This window comes from Zosterops lateralis (genome assembly GCF_965231275.1).
Source record: "Zosterops lateralis genome assembly, chromosome: 15".
NCBI classification, from domain to species: domain Eukaryota; kingdom Metazoa; phylum Chordata; class Aves; order Passeriformes; family Zosteropidae; genus Zosterops; species Zosterops lateralis.
In genome coordinates this window covers 976,032-993,614 of record NC_139775.1, presented here as the reverse complement: position 1 = coordinate 993,614, position 17,583 = coordinate 976,032, and the positions used below count along the sequence as shown (strand labels likewise).

The 17,583-nt window shown below is 52.0% G+C and overlaps 1 protein-coding gene across 1 annotated transcript; it reads left to right on the top strand.

Moving 5' to 3' along the window:
• Positions 1-2,295: 2,295 nt before the first annotated feature.
• DRG2 (developmentally regulated GTP binding protein 2) lies at positions 2,296-12,200 on the top strand. Its single transcript, XM_083872422.1, has 13 exons — positions 2,296-2,402; positions 3,526-3,686; positions 4,593-4,682; positions 5,737-5,797; positions 6,748-6,838; positions 7,196-7,268; positions 7,416-7,506; positions 7,676-7,773; positions 8,624-8,700; positions 9,334-9,422; positions 10,261-10,319; positions 10,741-10,794; positions 10,877-12,200. Exons 1-13 carry the CDS (start codon positions 2,339-2,341, stop codon positions 10,961-10,963), a joined length of 1,095 nt encoding a protein of 364 aa, XP_083728548.1. The 5' UTR covers positions 2,296-2,338; the 3' UTR covers positions 10,964-12,200.
• The last annotated feature ends 5,383 nt before the right edge of the window (positions 12,201-17,583 follow it).

Sequence of the window (17,583 nt, the reverse complement as noted above, 5' to 3'; positions counted from 1 at the left end):
CAGCTTTCTACAAGGAAAAACAAGAAAAGAGTTTAAAAAAAAAACCCTTCCCAGTAGCTCCCTCTGACTCCGAATGTTCCAAGTGACATAACTTAAGGCTCCTGTGCCAAAGTGTGCGTGCGTGTGTGTGTGTGTGTGTGTGTGTGTGTGTGTGTGTATGCGTGTGGGTTGGTTTTTTAAAGACACTTTAAAACTTGGCCTCAGTTATGTTTTTACCTTGTCAGCCCCACCTGCGGGGCTTTGGGAGAGTTTAGTTTGCCTTTTTTTCTGGCTGTTTTAAAGCACAGCTTCCTCCAAGCAGACATGTGGCACAGCTGGTGCTGAGGATGGATTTTCCACCCGGGAGTGGGAATTGAAGCTTCTGCATGCCCGGGCAAGGTACTTTGGGTTTTTCTTCTTTTTAACTAACTTCCTTTTTGGCAGCAGTTATCACTTGTTTAAGCCTTAACAAGGAAGGATTCAGGGCTCAGAGATCCCAATCCAAGTTGGGATTTTGAGTGCTCAGACAAGTGGCCAGGCCGGTCTCAGGAGATGATGCGGAATTCGCCCGCCTCGCGCGCGCTGTTCTCTGTGGATTGATCCTTCTCCCCGGCACACGTGGAGAGAGATCCCTGGGGGAGAAGGAAGAGACCTGGCCCTCCACAGGGAGTGTGTGCAGGTGCCTTGGCTGCTGCTGGAGGATGTGCAGGGACAGTGCTGAGGCCATTTGGGGCTGTGAGCGGAGCAGTTGGGAAGTGTGTTCCTGTTTTATTTTGCTCCTCTCAGAGAAACTCAGCCCCTTTTGAAGAGTGGGGTTTCCTCACGGATGGTGCTGGGAGATGTCCTGGTTTTAGAGGTGAAAACCAGTGGTGCTGCTCCACTGTGAGCAAGTGTGGAGGTGAAACCTCCTTCCCAGGTGCTGTGTGAGTGCAGGGACCCAGCTCCAACGGCTCTTCCCAGCCCTCTGGAGCTGTCTGTACAATGCTGGTGGTGGCACCAGTGTTCCTGTGCTCCCCAGGGCTGTCAGTGCCAGTGGAACACTTGGATTTCTGGTATGGTTTAGTTGAATTAACCCTGTTTGTTGGCAGAAGCCGAGTTAGGATGCTCCTGGGGGTGTTTAACACGTGTAACTATCCCTAAACCAATGAAGTTGGTATTTTATTAAGACTTGATATGTTGTGAGAAGGGTGTGGAAAGAGCATCGTGCTCTGTACCTGCCTTCTTCCCACCATCCTGAAGGGAATTTCAGCTTAGATCCAGAACTGTCTGGATGTGATGTGTGGCAGGTGCAGAGCAGGTTGTGGAGCTGAAGGTTTTGCAGGGGCTGTTGGTGTGTGGATTTTCTCTCCTCAAAGGCCTTTGCTTTGGTTTTTCCTTTTCTTTGACCTGTTTGAGTTGAGGGGAGATGTTCTGTACGTCGTCATGTGGTGAGAGAGAACGGCCCAGAGGAGGATTTGGGGGAGCAGAGGTGACAAATGGAGTGTTTGGGCTCGGGAGAGTGGATGTGGTGTCTCTTGAACCACTTTGGCTGCAGCAGGCTGTCTCTGTGGGAGCAGAGGGTGTCCATGTGGGGGCCAAGGAGGAGTTTTGTGGAGCGATCAACATCCACATTAAATATGAACTCTGTTGAAAGGGATCTGTGTCCGTGTGCGTTTGTCCACCCCAGCACCTCCTGGTTCCAGGGGATTGCTGTGCTTCATCTCCTCCCTTGAGAGCTTCTCCAGGAATCCCAGCAGCTTCTGATGGCCTTAATTCACAGGCTCTCAGAATCATTAAAGCTGGAAAAGACCCCTGAGAGAGCATCGAGTCCAGCCTGTGACTGATCCCCACCTTTTCACTTGGTGGCACTGTGTGTTACATCCCCTGAACACCTCCAGGGATGGGGGGACTCCACCAACCTCCATGGACAGCCTGTTCCAATATCTTTCCGAGAGGAAACTCCTCCTGATGTCCAGCCTGAGCTTCCCCTGGCCCTCTTGAGGTTGTTTCCTCGTGTCCTGTGGCTGGTTGCCCTGGAGAAGAGGCCGATCCCCTCCCGGCTTCACCGTCCTTTCAGGATCCAGCCTTAACTAGAGGAGCAGGCAGTCCCAATGGGGAGGGGGGGCTCCCCTTAACACCTCCACTGCTTTCTGAGACCTTTCCATTTGAGCTTGTCCCTCCGTAGCCTCCTGTAGCTCTCGCCGCCACCGGGGTCACCTCCCTGGGGACCCTTGGGTGCACCCGCGGCGGCGGCGGGCGGAACGCAGGGCGCGGAGCTCGGGGCGCGGCCGGAGCTCGCAGTGCTGTGCGGCCCGGACGTGTGACGGGGACGGACGGCCGGGCAGGCGGCGCTTCCGGCGGGCGCAGAGCGGGGCCCGCCATGGGCATCCTAGAGAAGATCTCGGAGATCGAGAAGGAGATCGCCCGCACGCAGAAGAACAAAGGTGCGGAGGGCGGCCGGGGGCTGAGGGACGCGGGGACAGCGGGCGGGCAGAGTCCGGGAGGAGGGCGGGCGGGTGGGCTGGGGGCTGGCGGTGTGAGGGGCTGTGGGGCGACACGAGTGGTCTGTGAGTTATGGGGGAGCTGAGAGGGGTCCGAGGGAAGAAGGGACTGGGGACTGTGGGGAGTCTGGGGGTCAAGTGGGCTGCGAGTTATGGGGGGCTGACAGAGAGTATAGGGACTGCGGGGGCTCGGGGCTGTGGGGTCTGGCACGGGGGGTCTGTGAAAGAAGTGCCGGTCAGGGCTGGGGGAAAGGCAAGATGGGGATGGTTTGTGAAGCTGGGGGGTCTTTGGGGACACAGAGGGCTGGATCGGGGGTGCTGGGAGCTGGGGCAGGTTGGAGAGCAGAGTTGGGCTGGAGGTGTGTGTGAGGGTGGGGGGCTGCCCTCTCTCCTGCCCTGTGCTGCAGCCCCCCTGGAGCTGGGAATGGGAGACGTCTCAAGTCCTGCTGGCACAGGAGGCTCCTGGTGTTTGAGTGTCTGGGGGCTCCCCGTGGGCTCTGCCAGAGCTGCTGCTGGAGCTTTAGTGGTAAATTACAGAAATAAACCTGTAAGCTCCTGGTTTCATGCCCTCACCTGTTACAAAGTGAGACAACCACTTTCCTTTTATTCTGGTTCAGGTGTAAATTCAAGTGTTTTGCTAAGAATGAGACAGTAAAGTACTTTCACACATGTGAGCTGTAAGTTAAATGTCTTTAAGAGGAGGGGAAAATAATCTGGTCATTTTGGAGTGCTGAATGTGACCAGGTGTAATGAGGGGCTGCTCCTCCTGTGATCTCTCTCTCCTGAACTGGCTCTTTTCATTCCTGCACCTGCTCTCCCTCTGCCTTGCTCCTTTAACCTGGGAATTTTTTGGCTGTTTCCCTCCACTCTGACTTTGTGCAGGTCCCTGGCAGGTTTACTGTCAATGCCCAGGGGTTTCCAAAGGTGATGGAAGGAACACCCGGGGGCAGTGGTTAAGATACTGACCAAGATCCATAAGCGCTTCTTTTAAGGAAAGTTCTCATTCCCAGAAATGAGCCACCAGCAGCCTTTCTGCCAACCAGCTATTGGGTTTGTGTCATTGCAGCCACCGAGTACCACCTGGGCCTGCTGAAGGCAAAGCTTGCCAAGTACAGAGCTCAGCTGCTGGAACCCTCCAAATCCCCGGCTGCCAAGGGCGAGGGCTTCGATGTTATGAAATCAGGAGATGCCCGGGTGGCACTGATTGGTTTTCCCTCTGTGGGCAAGGTCAGTCAGGGGCTGGGAGGGTTCACTGTGTCTCCAGGCTGTGCTTTGCAGGGGCTGCAGGGCAGGTTTGGGGTCACAGAACCGTGGAATGGTTTGGCTTGGGAGGCACCTTAAAGCTCATCTTGAGGGACCCCACCTGGAGTCCTGCACACGGTTCTGGTGTCTCTAGCATGGAAAGGACATGGAGCTGTTGGAGCAAGAGGCCACAAGGTTGGAGAGAAGACTGGAGCACCTCCCCTGTGGACACAGGCTGAGAGGAGTTGGGGCTGGGGAAGAGAAGGTTGTGTGGAGACCTCACAGCACTTTCCACTATCTGAAAAGGTTACAGGGAAGCTGGGAAGGGATTCTTTGTCAGGAACTGGAGTGGCAGAAAAAGGGGGAATGGGTTCACACTGAATGAGAAGAAATTTAGGTGAGATTTATGGAAGGAATTGTTCCCCATGAGGGTGGGGAGGCCCTGGCACAGGGTGCCCAGAGAAGCTGTGGCTGCCCCATCCCTGGAAGTGTCCAAGGCTGGGTTGGATGAGGCTTGGAGCGCCCTGGGATAGTGGAAGATGACCCTGCCCAATGCAGGGCTGGAATGAGATGAGCTTTGAGGTCATTTCCAAACCAAACCATTCCATAGTTGTGATCTAGCTGAAGATTGGAGACGAGGAAACACTCCTTCATTTTGTGTGCTCTGCCCTGTGGGAACAGCCTGAATTTGTTGTTGCCCAGCCCCAGCACTGCTGAGGAAAGGGGGGCATGCAGGATTCACTTCAGTCCTGTGACAGTGTCACCACCTCAGTCCCTGTGCCTGAAACAGCCACAACAGAACTTGCACAGCCTGAGGAGCACTTTGGTGTTGCTTGTTTTGCTGAACCTTTTCATTTTCCTGCCTGGTGATGCTGATCTCCTGCATTTCAGTCCACATTTCTGAGTCTGATGACCTCAACCGCCAGTGAAGCTGCGTCATACGAGTTCACCACACTGACCTGCATCCCAGGAGTCATAGAAGTAAGAAATTCTCCTCCAGCTGTGTAAATGTGTGTTTGTACCAGCCACTAAGCACCACTTGTGCTTCCACTAAGGAGCAGAGACAGCCAAAGATCTCCAAAGCTGATTTTTGCTTTAAATTTTTGAGTGCTGATGTAGCACTTCCCTGAACTCTACAGGATTGGCTTCGTGATCAGGATTTTTGTGCTACTCTTGGACTGATCAGAGCAATACAACAATTCTCAACTGAATTTTGTTTAACCATTGTCAGTGCCAGTGACCAGCTGGCTGCAAATCTTGACAGATTTGTTTTTAATGAAGATTTACAGAGGCAATCTGTGCTGTGATCACTTTCAAAACAAAATGCAGTCACTCCTGTCCTTGATGGGTTTTATTAGTGGTGACCTCAGCATCCATCAGTAAAGCAAATGATAAAGAGCATCAAACTGAAAAGTGTCCAAGAGTAATGAGGAAATCTGGGTCAGGATGAAAAGGGGAGTTAAATAATGAAAGTAACTGTATTGATGGGAAAAGGACTTTACTGTAACACATTCAAGCACAGCTGTGAGCTGCAACAACAGCTAGAGAGCCAATGCCCTGCAAATCCTAGGAATGAAAGTCTCCTGGTTTTTTTGCTGGTGCTGTAAGACCTGCAGCACACCTGAATAGTTTGATCTGTCACATTAAGAGATCTGACATTTGTTTGTTATTGAATTTTCTCGTTAGACCAAGAAAAGAAGGATTGTTTTTCCTTTCTGTTCCCCCAACTTGGGAATATATGACTGCTGTGCTGATTTCCTGGTGCGTTGTCCAGCTGCAGTCATGGGGTGCTTTAGGGAGTCAGGATCTAATGTACAGCTGTGTGTGCTGCTGAACACAGCCCATAGCTCTGGAATTTGCCTCAGGACACAGCCATGAACTTTGTGCAGAGTTCCCCTGGCCTGTAGTTCCATCCAATTCCACTCTCCACAGGATGTGGATTCCCCCCCCCTTCCCCCCCAGCACGTGTTTGGGGCTTTTGGGGCAGCTCAGGTGCCCTGCAAAAAGCTTTCAACTTTCCATCCTTCCATTTCAGTACAAAGGAGCCAATATTCAGCTGCTGGATCTGCCTGGAATCATCGAAGGAGCAGCTCAAGGTTGGCTCGTCTCTGTTCATGTCCAGGAGGGATTTGCCCTCAGTAGTGTCCCTGGATGTCTCAGATATACACAGGTTTCCTGGGCCAAGAGTTCCTACATTGTCTTCCCAAATTTTGGAGTCGTTGATCCTATGTGAGGCACGATTCCTATCCCCGAGCCCACGGGAGGGTCTATATGTAGCACAGAGATGGTTTTCTGGAGGTGGGAGCCAAAGCAAGCCAGTCACTTCTCACCTCCTTGCCTGAGTGTTAAGTGGCTCATCTGTTTTCTGGTACTGAGGGAATCTATAGAAAGATGCTGCAGAGGCAGAGAGGGAATTACAGCTAAACACAAACCTTGTTTGAGTAATTCCCTGAGTCTCTGCCAGTCCTCCCATGGCTCCTGATTCTGGGAAGAGGTGTTGGCTTTGTCTCTCTGTGTTGTCATTGTCCTCATTGGCTGGTTGTGTCTGAAAATATCTTAGGAAATCAGGGAGTCATGGAATACCTGGTAAGTCACCCACAGGGATCATCCAGTCCAACTCCTGTCCCTGCACAGGACACCCCAACAATCCCACCCTGTGCCTGGTGTTGTCCAAACACTCCTGGAGCTCTGGCAGCCTTGGGGCTGTGCCCATTCCCTGGGCAGTGCTCAGCCACCCTCTAGGGGAAGAACCTTTTCCTAATATCCAACCCAACCCTCCCTGACACAGCTCCAGCCATTCCCTTGGATCACCAGAACAGTTGCCTCTGTTTTCCTAAGGCACCTTCTGGCACTGAGCTCCTTCCTGCTGAGCTCTCTGTGCTGCCTGCAGCTGCTGCCAGGGCTCCTAGCAGTTGACTGCAACCACAACAGCACTGCAGGATCTTTTTCCTTGCTTTCAAGCTGCTGCACGGGGCAGGAGTGCCCATGTGGCAGAGAACTCAGCTGGTTCCTCTTGCTGATGTGCACCCACCTCCTGTCTCCCCAGGGAAGGGCAGAGGCCGGCAGGTGATCGCTGTGGCCAGGACAGCAGATGTTGTTATCATGATGCTGGATGCCACCAAGGGTGAGGTGCAGAGGTCAGTGTGGGCCAGGCTCTGGGCTTCCCATGTGCCCAGAAAACCTGCCAGCTCCCTGAGGGATTGTGGAGAGCACCTGGGGAATGAGGAGTTGAATGATTGAGTATGAGATGGGGGTTGTATTCCATGAGAAGCACCCTACTGACTGGAGTGGGTGACATTCCTATTCTTACAGCATGGTTGTCAAGAGATGGGAATGTCAACCTGGGTTTCCACCACAGGCTCTGACCTGCATTAGGGGCATTTTAGGCTGTAATGAAAGCTTGTGGCAGGGCTGTATCAACACAAGAGTCAAAAAGGGAAAGGTCTGGGTGTCACCTGGCCACCCCCAGCCTCACAAGTGCTGTGTCCCTGCAGGGCCTTGCTGGAGAAAGAACTGGAATCTGTAGGAATCCGGCTGAACAAAAGCAAACCAAATATCTACTTCAAGGTGAGGTTTCCTGAGTTCCTGGATGCACAGCTAGTATGCCTGCCTGCTCAAAGCTGGGCTCACTCTGTGCTGCGCCTTGTGTTGGACAGGCTGAGGGGGCTGAGGGTTTTGCAGAATGTTCTTACATTGGTTTTTTGCCTCCTGCAGCCCAAGAAGGGTGGAGGCATCTCCTTCAACTCCACTGTCACGTTGACTCAGTGCTCTGAGAAGCTGGTTCAGCTCATCCTCCACGAATACAGTATCCTTTCCTAAAAGGGGAAACCCTTAAGCCATCATGGTTCAAGTGCTTCCTGCTGTGGGACAGCCTTGGTGTCACTTTGGTGCTGACTGGTTGGCAGCAGGCTGTCAGCAGGGAGCTCAGCCCCTGTGGTGTGTTGGGATTTGGGCCTTGACAGTGTCCACCTCAGAAATCTTCAACGCTGAGGTCCTGTTCAGAGAGGATTGTTCCCCTGATGAGTTCATTGATGTGATTGTAGGAAACAGGGTCTACATGCCGTGCCTCTATGTGAGTATCCTGGGCAGCCTGGCTTCTGTCACATCCAGCATCTCTTTTCTGTGCCAAAGGAAATGTTGGAACTTCACAGAATCGTGGGAAAGGACCTTAAAGCTCATCTCATTCCACACCTTTCACTATCCCAGGTTGCTCCAAGCCCCATCCAGCCTGCCCTTGGACACTTCCAGGGATCTAGGAGCAGCCACAGCTTCTCTGGGCAACCCGTGCCAGTGCCTCACCACCCTCACAGGGAAGATTGTTTCCCCAATATCCCAGCTAACCCTGCCCTCTCAATTTGAAGCCATTCCCCCTTGTCTTGTTACTCCATGCCCCTGTTCCTGGCTCCTAAAACAGTAATGATTTGGGGTTTAGGAGGTGGAAAACAGCTCGACAGGGAGTTTTTTTTATAGGCTTTGGATGTGCAGCTGTGCTGTGTGTGTTCCCTGGGCCCTCTTGTGGCTGGTGCTGCCCTGGAGCAGCAGAGCTTCCAATCCTGGTGCTGGCTGGGGCTTTGCTCCCACGTGCAGAGCCTCAGACTCCCCTACTGCCAGTTCCGTGCTTAACTTGTCACATCTGGTCCCTTGTGTGCCAGAGGTCCCTTTAGGGCTCTGTTTGTAGCCACTAGGTCTGTGTGAAATCAAAGACACCAGAGAACATGTTCCGAGTCATCCCAAAGGGAGAATTTTAAAAGGCCAAAATTTATATTCAGGCTTCTGAATTTTAATAGTTTGTTTTACTGAGAGTCTTGGCTTATCTTCTGAGAGGATCCATGTTTCTGTTTCAGGTGCTGGAGCTACCTTGTCATTTCTACATGTTGCTGAGTTGTCTTTCTAAGGGCTGTGCTGTTTTCCCTTTGGTTTAGGTTTATAACAAGATTGACCAGATATCCATGGAGGAGGTGGATCGTCTTGCTCGGAGGCCCCACAGTGTCGTCATCAGGTAGGAGCTGTCACCTTGCCTTTTCTGCTGGTTTGCCTGGTCTGGGGCTCATTTCACACCCCTTTCTCCAGTTTCTCCCAGGGCTGCTGGGGTGAGAAGCAGAGCTGCTGTGCAGCTTTTCCCAGATTTCCTTTCCCTGGAGAGGCAGGCACCTTGGCTTCTCTGTGCTGTCTGCAGGACAGAATCAATCTGGCTTCTTTCCTTAGAAATGCTCATAGATCTGTTGGGGCTTTGCTGCTTCAAAGCTGTTCGTCGTTCTAGAATCATGGCATGGTTTGGGCTCATCTAAAGTTCATCCCATCCCATCCCCTGCTGTGGGCAGGGACTCCACCAGATCAATTTGCTCCAGGCCCCATCCAACCTAGCCTTGAACAATTCCAGGGATGGAGCAGCCAGAGACTCTGTGCAACCTGTTCCAGTGCTTCTCAACCCCTTTAGTAAGGAATTTCTTCCTAATATCTAATCTAACCCTGCTCTTTTTCAGTCTAAGGTCATTTTACCTTGTGTTTTTCCTTTCCTTGCCTCATTGAATACTTGCCTCTCATTCTCCAGCACTTTATTAAAGACATTTCACCTTGTTCTTCTGGATCCCTAAATCACAACAGCAGTAAACATGAGCCTGGTGTTTTGCAGCTGCGGCATGAAGCTGAACCTGGACTACCTGCTGGAAAAGCTCTGGGAATACCTGGCACTCACCTGCATCTACACCAAGAAACGGGGACGTAAGTGACCACGAGCTGAACAGAAGGTTTGAAAGGCAAAAATGCTGCTGCTGCTCATGGAAGGCAGACAGGCTGCCAGCAGGGCTGGTGGCCTTGGAAATGCTGGAAGTACACCCTCCCTAATCATCTTGGGGAATGCTTCCTTCTCTGTCTGATCCTGCCATGTGTGGATCCCACCATGGCCTTCCTGTTGTATTTTACAAGAGCTGAATTTTCATAGTCTTTGCATGATATAAGGGATATAAAGTGTGCAAGTTCACAGCTTTTTTTCCTTGTTGTGCACACTGTGATGAACTGTTCAGCCCATCACAACCCAGAAGAAGTTTCCTGTTCCTGCTGCAAGAAATTGGGTGATTCCCCTGCCTTTGGAGGTGCCTTTGATCCTCTTTTTGCTTTATAAGCCACTTGCAGCTTCTCCCAATGATGAAGGCACATCTATAACTTGCTCTGTTTGGTTATGTACAGCTGAACTGGGATGTGAGGAGATCAAGGAATTTTCTGAGCTTGTTAAGCTCTGAAATCTTGGGGATTTTGGTTTTCCTTGAGCAGGTGTGTTTTGTCTTGGGTGGTTTTGTTTCTCTTAAGCCAAGGGTTTGGGATGGAGTTAGATCAGGTGGGTTGTGAGGAAGCTGCTGACTGTGTGGAGTGGGTAATTGCACTTGTGGGTAGTAGAGAGCTGATTTGATGCTTTTAGGTCCTGGATCCCTGTTCTGTCTGGGAGCAGGAAGGAGGAATTTGGGAGTAGTAAGCACAAGGTGACGTGAGATGGTGTCAGCATTTTAGAACACAACTTGATGGAAATCCAGTGATTTTTTCCCCCCCATCTGCTTCTCCACAGAGAGACCAGACTTTACAGATGCCATTATTCTACGGAAAGGGGCCTCTGTGGAACATGTGGTAATTTTTCTGCATCTTTTACATTTCCCTGTGTGCAGAAGGCAGTTCCTCCTGGACCTGCTGTGATTTGTGCTTCATAAAGCTCAGGACATGTCAGTGTTTGGTTGGGCTTCTCCTTTTGTTGCCTTTATCAATTTTATCTGCCTCAGGTTTCTTTCACAGCTGCTATAAAAGCTTTAAACAGTAATTATTTAATGCAGCCCAGTGAAAAAGCACATGGAAGCAATGGAATGGGGCTCTGTGTGGGCTGGTGATTCCTGTGTCTGTTCTGTATGGTTTCAGGTGCTGTTAACTAACTCCTAAAGTCTTTATTGTAAATTCTGGCATAGATTTGAGTTTCTTTCAATTCCTGGGTATTCAAAAAGTTGTTTGCAAAGTGGTGTCATGTAAATACTTCAGCTTCTGCCTGTCTGTCTTGCAGTGCCATCGGATTCACAGATCATTAGCCAGCCAGTTCAAGTATGCCTTGGTGTGGGTAAGTGTTAGTAACTGGAATCCCTGTCTTCAGATGTCTCTGATTGGTCTTCTAACCCTTCTCCCCATTTTTTGCTTCAAAGGGGACAAGCACAAAGTACAGCCCTCAAAGAGTGGGCTTAACCCATATGATGGAGCATGAAGATGTCATTCAGATTGTAAAGAAGTAACTGCTGGTGCCTGGCCTTGTCTTTAATCACCACAATTGGAACTGATCATGTAAAAACAAAACAAAACACACCAAAAAAAAAGGGGAAAAAAAAGGAAAAAAAAAAAAAAAAAGGAAAGAAAAAGGGAGATGTGTTCCAGAGCCAAGAAAGCTTCTGTGAAGCTCCTTCTCTTGGAGAAAGGCAGAAGATGAGGCTACTGTGTTTGCAGGTGGGGATGGGGAAGATAGGTTTCCATCTCGCAGCATTTCAGGCCAAGTGATGTTTCTTAAAACTTTAAAAGGAGCCAGTTCTTCTAGGACACAGTTTCACAGCCAGCAGTGTCCTGCCCCTTTGTAGGGTTTGCACATGAATCTGTGTGCATTCCCAGTGGGAAGTGTTTGAGTTTGTATGAAAAAATCTGGCCCTTTGCTTTGGGCTGAGAAAACATTGCTGATGCTTTGCTGCTTATCCATTCACTTAATTTAAGCATTGATCTGAAACAGAATCAGAGTTCTCCCTCCCCTGCTTGCTGGACATGTCTCTGCAGCTGAGACAACCCCAATTTTTAATGGTCCCACCTCAATTAACATTAAAACCTGGCACTCTGTGCCTCTCCATAGCCTTTCAGTGGGGTTTGTAGGACATCCTGGTCCAACTGGTACTGAGAGATGAGAAATTAAACTGGTAATGGTTAATTAGCCTGGCCTATCTGCAGTGGGGTATGATCCAAGAGCTGTAGTCTGCAGTGAGGATTCACTTCTAGCATCTCACTCATTAAGGAGCTGCCTTGGGAGCTTCCTCCTTTGTTGGGCAGGAATTGTCCTGCCCTTTAGTCCCCAAGGTAGAGGTATAATCAAGCATGCCCCTCAATTCCAGTCACAGCTCTTTGGAGCTCAAGGTACCACCCCATGCCATGAGTTTCACCCCAGCCCTGTTAAACATTGCTTGTCTGGATATTGTTCATCAGAAATCTGGGATTTTTGTAATCATGCTTTTCCATTGAATACTGTTTGCTAAACAATTCAGAGTGCCTGATAGAGGACAGTTCTTGCCTTCTGGAATCAAGAGCTGCCAATAGCTTTTATTTTCTTTCATTGGAAAAGGGTTCAGTCTGGCGTGGATGCAGAACTGTGAGGACAGGTATGACACCTGTCTGAGCAGGGTTCCTCCCTGCTCCTCCCAACCCCTCACAACCTGATCGAGCAGAAATGGAAGGATTATTTTATTTGAGAAAATAAAAAGTTGTTATTTCATGTGAATAGTGGGTAGATAGCTTGGTGTGTTTCCTAACTCTCTTTTTTGCCTTTGGCCACCTGGGGAATCCTGTGTGCTGTCACAGGGAGATGTAGGGGGCAATAGAAGATGAAGTGGTGCAAGAGACTGGTGATGGGAGATAAGTAGGTACTATACACAGTGCCCAGGCTAAGAAGGTGACTTTGAACTCTGTGAGTTCCCTTCCCTTTTCCTGGCTTTGTTCACAGCTGGAGTGCAGAGGAAATCCTGATCACGGAGGCAGCGAGTGGAGAACAAACTCCAAATTATCCACATTATCCCTGCCTGACAGTGGAAAGCTGGCCCTTCCCAGTGTGAGCTGGGTGGAATGCTGTTCCAGCACATTAACTCACCCTTCCCATTTCCCGTGAAGGTCACACAGGCAGAGTTGCCCTCACAAAGACTAATTTTGGTTTCATTTTGTCCCCGAGTTTCTGACTTTTCCATCCAAATCCTGCAGCCTGCCAAGTCTTGGCACAGAGCCGGGCAACCAGAACTGCTGACAGGGCCTTATCCTCAGCTCAGGTAGTGCTGGGAGCCAGGAGGGTGCTTGGTGTGAGGCTGAAATGCACAGTGTTACCTGCTAAAACCTGTCCTTGAATAGCTGGTGCTACCTCAGTGTGGGTTTCAAATTGATTTTGGCATATCATTGTTAAAGCTCCCTCTGCCTAATTAGCTTCATTTAGGAAAATGGGCATTTTATCCTGTTCAAAATGAACAGATACATGATTAAAATTGGAATGGGGATGAAGTAAAAATAGTTAAGCTAGAAGAAGCCAACTTCCTTTTTTCAGAGAGAGTAGCTTTTTTGGCAGCAAGTTTATAGCTGCATTTGAAAATGCACCATTTAATTGCAGTATTCCTTCTTCCAGGAGCTTCCCTAATTGTTCAGCATTTATGTTAAAAGCAGCAAACGTTGCAGTTCATGCTGGAGTGAGTTTGCCTCCAAAAGATCTCCAAGTCCTGAAAAGATCCGAAGGGCAAGGGGGAAATCTGCTGCAGCATTAGGGTTGTACCAGAGCCTCCTGGGGTTTATGGAATCTGCAGCACTTCAGTATTTAAAGGGGCTTATAAAAAAGGTAGAGAGGGACTTTTCACAAGGGCATGGACTGACAGGAAAAGTGGGAATGGTTTTAAACTGAAAGAGGATATACAGATGAGGTGTTAGGAAGAAATTCTTCCATGTGAGGGTGGTGAGGCCCTGGCCCAAGCTGCTCAGAGAAGCTGAGCCTCATCCCTGGAAGTGTCCCAGGGCAAGGCTTGGAGCAGCCTGGGATAGTGGAGGTGTCCCTGCCCATGGCAGGGAGTGGAATGGGATGAGCTTTGAGCTCCCTTCCAACCCAAGCCATTCTGGGATTTTATGCATTGACCAGAGCCCCTCACTGGGGAGCTGCTGGAGGGAAATGTCATCAAAGTCTCCTTGGCGCTCTGGAGGTACAGACAGGAGCTGTGGATTTGCTCCCAAAAGAGCAGCACCCTGCATTTCTCTGCTGTAGGAGGAAAGCCTTGGCTGGGTGACACTCAGAGAAAGCTGCCCTCAGCAGCCCTGCTGATGCTCTGTGCTCCTGCCATTCCTTTGCTCTTCCAGCTGCCTCCAGGCTCATTCATGCTGTTCCCAGGGGGCTGTGCCCATCCTGCCCCATTCCTGGGGTCATTCCCCTGCCTGAGCAGAGCCGTGCAGCACTCCAGATGTGGAGCAGGGTGGATCAGCTTCCCCACAGCCCATCAGCCACCCTCCCTCTAGCGCTGCACCCAGCGACGGCTCAAGGCGTGCTCTGTTTAAAATGCCTGTTCCAGGCAATCAAGCAGGTTTGATTGGCTGAACACTCCTCTTATAATTTAATTTAGTCAGGAATCGTTTGCAAGGTAATAAAGAGTGACTCTGCCTCCAAATACATTCATTTAATTCAATAAGAGATGGTTGCTGCAGCGGGCTCGCCTCAGCCATCTCCCCTCACCCAGCTCCCCTCACCCCATCACGGTGACATCTCAAAGTGCTGCTCAGGGCCGTATATAAGAGTCACGATCCGCAGTGACAGCTTAATTGTCTCAAATGCTGACAAGGGTCACCCCAAGCAGCCATCGCGAGTGGCGCGGAGCCGGCTGGGGAGGCTGCGGAGAAGAGGATTTATGGCTGGCAAATAGTTTTGAATTCCTCTGGTTGCGCCTGCTAAATGATGAACCTGCCCCGAGGGGATTTGGGCTATTGATTGTAATTTGCAGTTAAGCCCTCGCGTTCTGAGGAATCAGCATAATAAATACCCACCGCATTACGGCTGGAACGTGCCTGCCTGGAGGAGAAGGAAGCGGAGGTTTTTCCCGGCTCGGGTGCTGCAGCATTTGGCAGAGCCACAGGCTCCATCACTGCAGGAAAATGGTCCCCGGTTCGGTGGGATGCAGGAGCCCAATGCTAGAATGAAGAGGATGGAGTGTTGTGAAGGCAGGTGGAGTGTCCTGCCTGTCCAGGGAGGAGAGGATGCTCTGGTATTTTTGGGATAACGAGTGCCAGAACCTCTGCAGCTGGTTGGTCCCAGACCACCTTTGGAGAGGGGTGTGAGGAGGTGCATTTGTTCCTCATTCCCATGTTCTGTGATTTCTTCTAAACTTCCATTGGTTTGGGGGTCAGAATGGGTCAGGGCTATTTTCCATCTGTTTACATCTGGGCTACACTGAGGCTCATCTACACCCTGGGAAGGATGCAGGACAGTCCAGCTGTGTCACCAGGGTGCAAGGGACAGGGACTATGGGAGGAGGAGGCCCTCACCCCTCCAGCTACTCCCTCCCTGCAGCTCCCCAGCTCTGTGAGGGAAGATCAACTCCCATCCCTCTGCTCATGAGTGGAGATGACAATAATAGCAGTCATCAAATATGCATCGGGTCCCTCGGTGCAGCAGCGATGGTCCCCACAGGGAGCAGGGACGGAGCACGGCTCTGGCAGAGCACAGCCTGCCCCACGCCATGCAGGGCAAGTGGCTACCCCAGGTGAGTGGCTGTGGGTGCCCCAGCTCGGGGGCACCTCCCTCGGGCTCACAGGTGCTGCAGTGGCTTTGCTGGGAAGGGACCTTCGTGTGGAGCAGTGTTTTTTTTAGCAAACGGTGCTGTTCGGGTTCTCCCGGTGAAGGTGTGTGATGTCCCCTCACCTCTGCCTGTCCCTGCCTGGCTGCTTGCTGGTTTTATCCTCCCTTATCTCACCTTCTGCCTTCCCACCTTCTCCACAGCCCCACTTTGCCCTCCAGAGCAGAGCAGCCTCCCCTGAAAATTCCCTCCTTCCCTGGAACCCTCTACCTCTTGTTTCCTACCACTCCTTCCCCTCATTCCTTTTACCTTAGGGCTTTTTTGCCCCGGGAAAGCTTGGCTTGGCTTGGCTTTGGGACTGAGGTGATGGCACAGGGCTGTGACCTGTCTCCAGGGCTGCCAGCCAGCATATTCCTGGGTGCATGCCAGCATCATGCCCAGCTGGTCTGTGGTTCCAGCATCTGCTCTGGCCTATCTCCTCCCATAACACCTCCCTCGTGGGGAGCAGACAGCAGCTGGCAGGCAGGGATGGCCATGTATTGCTCGTGTGCTGGGTCTCCATCCTCATTTTGGAGTCAGGAACTGGAGGGGATGGAAATTAGCCAGGTCAGGGGGTGATGGATGCTTGGAGGAGCAAGGAAAGACCCCACTGTGCCTGAGGGGTTTGGAGGGCTGTGCCATTGTCACATTGCTGGAAGGGTCCAGTTTATCCCTGTGCTCTCAGCATCCCTGGAGCTGTGACTGGAGTGACAAGAGCTGCGGCTGGGCTTCCTCACCTACTCACAGATGTTTGAAAGTGGATGTGTAATGATGCAGAACTGAAGACAGGGAAGGGGATGTGGTGAGAGGTGCTGCCGCAGCCAGGAGGTGCCCAGGGTGGCTCCGTGGTGCCGGAGCACGGAGCTCCCGGGAGCACGGCAGTGCCGGGGCCGGCGTGGTGTGGTGTGGTGGCACGGAGCCCTGCTCCGGCTGTAACTGGAAACAGGCTGTAAGCGGACCCGGGGCCGGCTGGTGACCGCAGACCTGCCTGAAGACGTGGAGCTGCCGCCTCTGGAGCTCTGCCCGCCGATGCCGGCACTCCAAAGGTACCGTCCTGGGCAGCCGCGCGTCCTGCCGGGCTGGGGCGGGTGAACCCCCGAGGCCAAAGCCTCCATCCCCTCCCTGCATCCAGCCGTGGCACAGCCGCAGGCTGCGGCTGTGGCACCGGGGCTGCCTTGGGCCGTGTCCCTGGGGTGAGGTGGCTTTCCCTGCCTCACCCACGTGCCTGGAGACACTCAGGACTAACCTGACCAAAGGATGCTCTGGGTATCTTCTACCAGAGCCTTGGTACCCATTGCCAATGCAGAGAGCCCTCACTGCCAGGTTTTGCACCCAGGATCCCTCCTCTGTGCTGCTGCTGAATGCAGCCATGCCCAGACACCCTGGAAACAGCCACCAAGTGTGGGTGCCCCTCTGACCCCCTGTATTTGCTTCCATCCCCCTGCACCTGGGCACAAAATCCTCTTGGCCAGCTCTGCCCTTCCAAAGGCAGGTGAACCCTGTGCCCAGGATGTAGAACATGGGGAGGTGTTTTTGGGGTCTGGTAGGGAGGCTGGGACCACGGAAGGCAGCATCTGTGTGGGATGAAGCCCCTTCTCTCTCACTTTATTCCCCCTCTTGGAGAGCCCTGATCATGGGCAGGGAGGCACCATGGGTCCAGCCATGGCAACAGCATGGGAGCTGTGCCAGCACCCAGGGCACTGAGAGCCCTGACTGAGGGACACAGGTAGGGTCTGTGGAGGGGAGTGGGATGGTGGCAAGGAGTGCACAAATGGTGGGATGCAGAGGGTGACCTGGACCAGCTTTTCAACAGGCTGATACCCCTTTGCTCTCTGCCAGCAGAGGGACAAGGGCTGTGTCCATGTCCGAGATGGTTCCCTGCCACATCATGGTGCCCAGGCTCTGTGTGCCCATGCCAGGAGGAGGAGTGGGGTGGTAGGGTGTGGCAGACCCCTGTGCCCCTGGCAGGGCAGGCTCTGGCAGGCCCATGTGGCTCAGTGGCCATGGCACACCTGTGCATGGACTGTGTCAGTGCTGGGTAGGGCTACTGCCCATCCTGTGTTTCTGTCATAGACCCTCTCCTGATGCCTGCCAGGTGCCTCTCATCCCACTCTGTCCCTCTGCCCACCCTGCTCTCCAGAGCTGCCTCCATCTGTGCAGACCAAGATTTGTCTGTCCCAGAAATTAATGCAGGGAGTAAGCAAAGCCACAGGATCACAGTGGATGCCCTTCCGCTGTAGATGTGGCAGGGAGGGACAAGGCTGGGGACAACACAGTGCCAGGAGGTGCCAGCCTTGGGCTCTCCTGATCCTGGG

Coding starts and splice junctions, on each gene's coding strand:
- DRG2 (XM_083872422.1), top strand. CDS start 2,339: ATGGGCATCCTAGAGAAGATCTCGGAGATCGAGAAGGAGATCGCCCGC. Junction 3,687..4,592: donor GTTTTCCCTCTGTGGGCAAG/GTCAGTCAGGGG, acceptor CCTGCATTTCAG/TCCACATTTCTGAGTCTGAT. Junction 10,320..10,740: donor GGGCCTCTGTGGAACATGTG/GTAATTTTTCTG, acceptor TCTGTCTTGCAG/TGCCATCGGATTCACAGATC.